Here is a 6,094-nt window from a genome sequence, read left to right on the forward strand (position 1 = left end):
ATTTTAAAATGGTGAATGTACCCACTTAGCAGAATAAGGTGGGAATCAGAGGTTAGAGAGGAGAGTTATAGAAAGCTATAGCAGGCTTATAAACCACAGAAATTGAAGTATTGTTTCATAAATGGTAATACAGCTGCCAATTTTGACTTCAAGAACGCTTCTGTCAAGTCAGACATACTAACAAAGCTGCATGTTAGCCAAGCTGTTGCTAATTAGGCTGGCAGAGAAAAGAGGTCAGGACACATTGGCAGGAATATTAAAGAGAATAAAACTACACAGAACAACTCCATATACTAAAGAGAATAAAACTTCTCCAGGACCATTTATAGCAATCTACTATGTAAATTTTTCTAGGTCTCTTCAGTATGCTCAACTCAATTGTGAAGCAGAGAACATGTAACCTGAAGAGTAATGCACTGCTTATAAAATCTTGTCATATTGATACTATATTTTTTTAAAACTTGCCATTGCAATAGTTAAATGTCCAATAATGCCTTTCGCACCAATGTCTGTAGATGGGGAAGATGCTGTTGAAAGAGTAGTTCCATTGCAATTGCTACAGTCTACTGTGATGTAGTATCAAAGTTAGTTAGATTTACAGTTCTGCTGTGACCTCTACTCTTACATTTATATGTGCCAGTGAGTAAGAGGAACCAAATTCTTCATGGTTTGTATGTGAGTTTAGAATGAGAAAAAACAGCAGCAGAGTTTATTTCTGGATAAGACAGCTTTTCTCTCTAAGTTCTACTCTATAACTTGGTTGATTGACTACAGAGAAGTAGCATACTTAGTTAAGGGTATTGTTTGTTTGGGTGGTACATTGATTTGTTCTTTGAGTATATTAGTTTTCTTTTTAATATTAGACTGTATATTATTGAGGGAGACCCTACATGCATCCAGGCACATCAGCCAATTCATGTGGCCAAGAAACTAGCATCCCCTTGACATATCTCAGGTCACAGAGGAAAAGTCCACAGTACTTAGTTTTACAATCACACTCACAGCACCAAGATTGTCCAGACAAATAAAAAGTTACTGAAGAGAAGGCCACGGGCTAGAATTAACACAATTGGCCTTACCAAGCACTGTGTTCAGGGCTCAGATAAAAATAAAGCACTGGTGGGAAATTAACCATAGTTCTTTGCAGCTGCATCTCCCAGACAGTCTACGCTGGTGGCTTCTTGTGCAAGAAAACATCCACGCTGCCATGTGCAAGCTGTACTTTTACACAAGAATGCCCATAGCAATGCGGATGCTCTCCTGCTCAAGAATGCTCTAATGGCTATTTTAGCCATAGGGCTTTCTTGCACAAAAAATCCCTGCCCAGTGTCCACACTGCCCTCTTGCACAAAAGCTCCTGCGCAAGATGGCTTACACCTGTTAAAAAAAGAATGTAGCTCTTGGGCAAGAAGCCCGCTCTTACCATGCCCCACTGTAAATTTCCTTGTGCAAGAGCAGGCAGGCAGTGTGGATGCTCTGCGGATTCTTGCGCAAGAACAGCCATACTTCTGCAAGACGCTGCGAGTGTAGACATAGCCTCACTTTTTTCCCAAGCCAGTCCCTCCCAGGCAGCTGCTGCTCAGCCTCTAACTGATGGGCACTTTAGACCTGCCCTTCCTGAGCCACAGCTGTAGGCTGCCATAATGCTAGGCAGAGAAGAGTTTAATGGCAATTGTACAGTTCCACCCATGGAAAGCAGAGGGGAAAGTCCTCACTCTGTAAACATTTTGTAATAGCAGTTGAAGAAAAGTCAGGAAAGTAGGACACCCACCCTAAGAGCAGGGAGGCTGGGGCAGCAGCTCTGCTTCTAATGCTATGACTCTCACTGAAGCCCAAGGGTTGAAGGAGGAACGTATGTACGTGTGTGGGGAAAGCCCCATATGTGTATAGGTCTGTCACAGACATTGAATAGTGGTTGGTTGCACCTTGGTCCCTCTTCTAACTGAGCAGGACAGCAGAGTATATAGCCTTTGCTCCATGAATGCAATCCTATCAAAAAGCAGCTATGAAGAGGAAAAGTTTCTCAAACTCCCAGTTCCACAGCTTCTACAGGCAGTTATAGATGGGTAATAGATCACACCTACTGGGCCAAACTGATTCACAGAACTTGAAAAATTAAGGACAGCTGCAGTTTAATAAGATTGTTTGCTTTACTACTGCCTCCTCTCCTGCGTGCACATGGAGGACAATGTTGGGCTTTGGTAGGTCACACCAACATGTCTGAGCAACACCCTGGGACCCTTTTACAGGGGCTTGTTGTAGCACTTCACTTTTCATGTCTGGACATAAAAATGAGGTTCAGCACCTTGCCCATGTCAAGAAGCACCAATAATCCCCGGCTGGGGCAGAGAGGAACAGCTGAATCCTCAGTTCTAGGGGTTGAGGGTCTTAGCCTGCCCAATCTCAGTGGAGGGTGCCCTTACTGTCCACGTAAGAAATAAACACTGATCCTTAAAACATGCAAATCCACAAAAAACCAAGATCCCTAACACACAGATGCTGCTTTTCAACAAGCAGGTGACCCTGTTCTCACCGGAAATAAATCTCTCAATCCATGAGGGGCTTTAGCCCGTGAATCACGTCCATTTCAGACTAATTTGTCTCTTTAGCACATAAAATCAGCACAAAATGCAACAAGATTCAAGCACAGAGGTAGACATTTTCAACAAGAGGAAGGGTGGCTCCCAGGATGGCCCCTTGAAATTTGTTGGTCACCACCCTATTCCTAGGTACACCCCCAGTTGGCAGCTCTAAGTCTCTTCCTCATTTCACCTCGATTGGCCAAAAAATAGAGATGGTACCTTTGCAGGATACAAAGTTAATAGCACACCTCTTTGTGGGCACATACATGAAAGGAGACCTCATCACCCTTAATCTCTGCTAAAGTCTTGCCTGTCATGATCAGCAGGAGCTGCCAAAACAGTCCACTGGTCATTGCTTAGGTGCTGAAGAATAATGCTGAAACAATGAAACCCACGTTGCCACTGAAGAGCAAGATGCCAATGTGGTATGGCACAGAGAGGAGGAAACAGACACCACAAAAGGTGCAGATGCTAGAGAAAACCTGTTGCAAGGACAGATGCACTTTACTGGGAAAAGCTTCTCCGTTATTCTGTAGAAATAGTGCGATCTCCAGATAGACTTTCTGCTGATGGGGAAAGAGACATTCATTTAAAAAAAAACCCCAGCTCTTAGTTGCAATGTCAGTGATGTGGGTCCCTGAGCAGCAGGCAGAGCAGTTCTGCCAGGGAGAAAGGGCTGGAGATAAGGTGGTCAACCCTGCACAGGTGATGGGGAATAACATTCCCTTTCCCCCATAGTTCTGGGAGATGAATAACTTCCCCTTGCTGTAGTGGCAGTATTGCTCAGTGACTCTCAGCTGCCTGGGGAGCAGCTTTGTCAGGAGCAGAGGACAAGAATGGAGAATCTGACTGGTAGAGCAGAGGGTGGTTTGGGAGCCTCTATCCTGTGACTTCTAGGAGAGGAGTATCTCCTTTTTATTAGGGCAGCCTCTCAGCCACAAAGTAGAGAGAACCTGACCTGCGCTGTAGCCCCCCTGCCTGTGCAAGGAGGTCGAGCTCGAGAGAGCAACCAGGGCTGGGAAATTTCTCTCTCCCTTCCCTTCTGGGAAGTCGAGCTCCCATGATTAGGAAAGGGATGGAGTTTGAGGCGGGGATAACTATGGGGGGGGGGGTAACCTCCCTTCCCCCTCAATGTGGCCGGCCCCTACGACTGACTCAGAAGCAAGGAGGTTGGTAGTAAGTGCAGAGGGCCGTGCTGGTTCTGTAGGAGAGATGCCCTGGGCATGAGGGGTAAGGGATCGACAGGCAAGACTCAGCATTGAGGATGGAGTGAGGCCTTGGGGTTAGGGGTTAGCCGGTGGCGAAGTGGAGTCGGAAGGGGCAGGGCTGCGGGCCAGGTTCAGTTCTGGGCGCTGACCGCCAGGGTATTGACGTAGCCGTGGGGCCCCATGTCGTTCTCGGAGATGCAGTGGCTGAGCTGGGCGGCGCCGGGGCCCGGGCCGGGGGCCGGGCTGTACTTGGCGCCCCCGGCGGCGGGGCGGAGCAGGCAGCAGCTCTCCATGGCCTCGAGGCCGCGGCAGGCCAGGAAGAAGAGGTTCTTGAGCATGAAGACGGAGAGCGGCTGCTGGTAGTGGAGCAGCAGGAGGCAGCGCAGGGCGAGCAGCGGCGCGTCCAGCAGCCCGGCGGGCAGCAGCAGGTGCAGGGCCAGGCGGGCGGCGCCGGGCGGGCGGGCGGCGCTGAGCTCGTAGAGCCAGAGCACTGGCGAGGCCAGGCAGAGGAAGTAGACGGCGATGAGCAGGTAGCGCAAGGGGCCGGGCAGCGGGGCCGGGCGGCCGGGCTGCAGCACCAGCTCCAGCAGGGTGAAGCTGTCCAGCAGGTCGAGGCAGGTGGCCAGGAAGGCGGCGGCGGCGCGGTGCTGGGGCGGCGGCTGGGGCGGCAGCAGCAGCTGGCCGGCGCCGTCGGGGCCGATGGCCCGCAGCAGGCAGTAGAGCAGCGGGGCGGAGAGCGCCAGGGTGACGCGGAAGCCGGTGATGCCCAGCGGCAGGCGCAGCTCGATCAGCTCCAGGATGGAGGTGCCCAGGATCAGCGCCGCCTTGGGGGTGAAGGCGATGGAGTAGATCAGCCAGGCCAGGTGCGCGTAGGCGAAGTCCCCGCCCCGTAGGGGGCCCCCGGCCCGGCCCGCGCCCCGGCCGCCGTGCGGCGGGTGCAGCAGCAGCGGGTGCAGCGGGGGTGGCGGGGGCGGCGGGTGGCCAGGCGGGGGGCGATCCCGGCGCCGGGCCCGGCTGTTGCGGCAGAAGAAGATGCCCCAGCCGGCCGCCAGCACCAGGTCGGTGGCGATCCAGCTGCACCAGTAGAGGTCGGTGACGGCGATCAGATAAAGGTCCAGCAGCGCTCCCTGCCCCAGCAGCAGCACCAGGGACAGCGCCTTGTAGCCCCAGCGGGACCCGCCGGAGCCCCCGCCCGGCCACGGCAGCCCCCCGGCGGCCGCCGCCGCCGTCCCCCCGGCCGGGCCCGCGCCCCCGTAGAGCTCCCCCGCCGTCATGCCGCAGCCCGAGCTGCTGCTGCTGCTGGAGGCCGGGGAGGAGGCGGCGGGGGCCGGCGCGGCCGGGGCCGGCACCAGGGGTTTGCTGATGCTCTCCTCCTCCCCGCCGCTGCTGCTGCTGCTGCTGCTGCGGGCCCGGGCCGAGCCCGAGCTGGAGCCCGACACGCGCCGGCTGCGGCCGCCCAGGAAGAGGGGCTGCAGGTCGGCGGCGGGATGAGCGGGGGGCGGCGGCGGCGGCTGGAAGGAGCCGGAGGAGGAGGAGGAGGAGCCCGAGCGCTGGTTGGCGACAGCCCGGTGCATTGTCCTCCCTGGCCCCAGAGCGAGGGGCCCGGGGCCCGGCCGCGGCCCCCCAGCCAGCCCCGGCCGGCGGCACCGAGCGATGGGGCAGCAGCTGGGCCAGGGGCTGGCGGGGCCCGGCGAGAGCGGAGACCCGGCCTGGAGCCGCCGCGATCCCGGAGCGGCTCCACGCGCGAGAGAGGCGGGGCGGGGAGAGGCGGGACCCGGCCGATACCCCGAGTGAGCGGCGGGGAAGCTGGAGCGAGACGGAGCCTTCCCCCGGCAGCGCGCGTGGGCGGGAGCGGAGCGAGGCTGGCGGGCGGGAGGCAGCGCCCCGGGAGCAGAAGTGCGAGCTGAGGGGAGCGCAGACGCTGCCAGTTGCCCCCCGTGGTCTGTAGTGAGCAGCACAGCCCAGCCTCGCTTACAGCATGTGCCACCCCCATACACGTGCCACTGCCAATAGGGACGAGGCATGTTATCCGTGTCATTAACTGTGTAACCAGGGTAGTTTTCAGCCGCTGGGGGGGAGGTGGCTCCCCAGAAGCTGGTGCACAGGGGGAGCCAGCTCTTCAGCCTGGTGCCCAGGGGTACTGGCAGCCTGTGTGTAACCCTGACCATTAACCCATACGCCCAGGCTCATCAGTTAACCCTTTACATCCCTATTAGGGACATGCTCTCGCTAGGGCCCGATCCCATAGCCACATGACAATACACTGACATGGGGGGCTCCCTAGTGCCTCAAGTGCCCCACAGG

At 55.7% G+C, this 6,094-nt stretch overlaps 1 protein-coding gene across 1 annotated transcript; it reads right to left on the bottom strand.

The window, feature by feature from the left end:
* Positions 1–312: 312 nt before the first annotated feature.
* TMEM121B (transmembrane protein 121B) lies at positions 313–5,364 on the bottom strand. The gene has a single exon (XM_089769315.1). It carries the CDS (start codon positions 5,362–5,364, stop codon positions 3,922–3,924), a length of 1,443 nt encoding a protein of 480 aa, XP_089625441.1. The 3' UTR covers positions 313–3,921.
* Positions 5,365–6,094: the final 730 nt, after the last annotated feature.

The sequence above is a fragment of the Pelodiscus sinensis genome, chromosome 1, assembly GCF_052426305.1.
Source record: "Pelodiscus sinensis isolate ZL-2025 chromosome 1, ASM5242630v1, whole genome shotgun sequence".
NCBI classification, from domain to species: Eukaryota; Metazoa; Chordata; order Testudines; family Trionychidae; genus Pelodiscus; species Pelodiscus sinensis.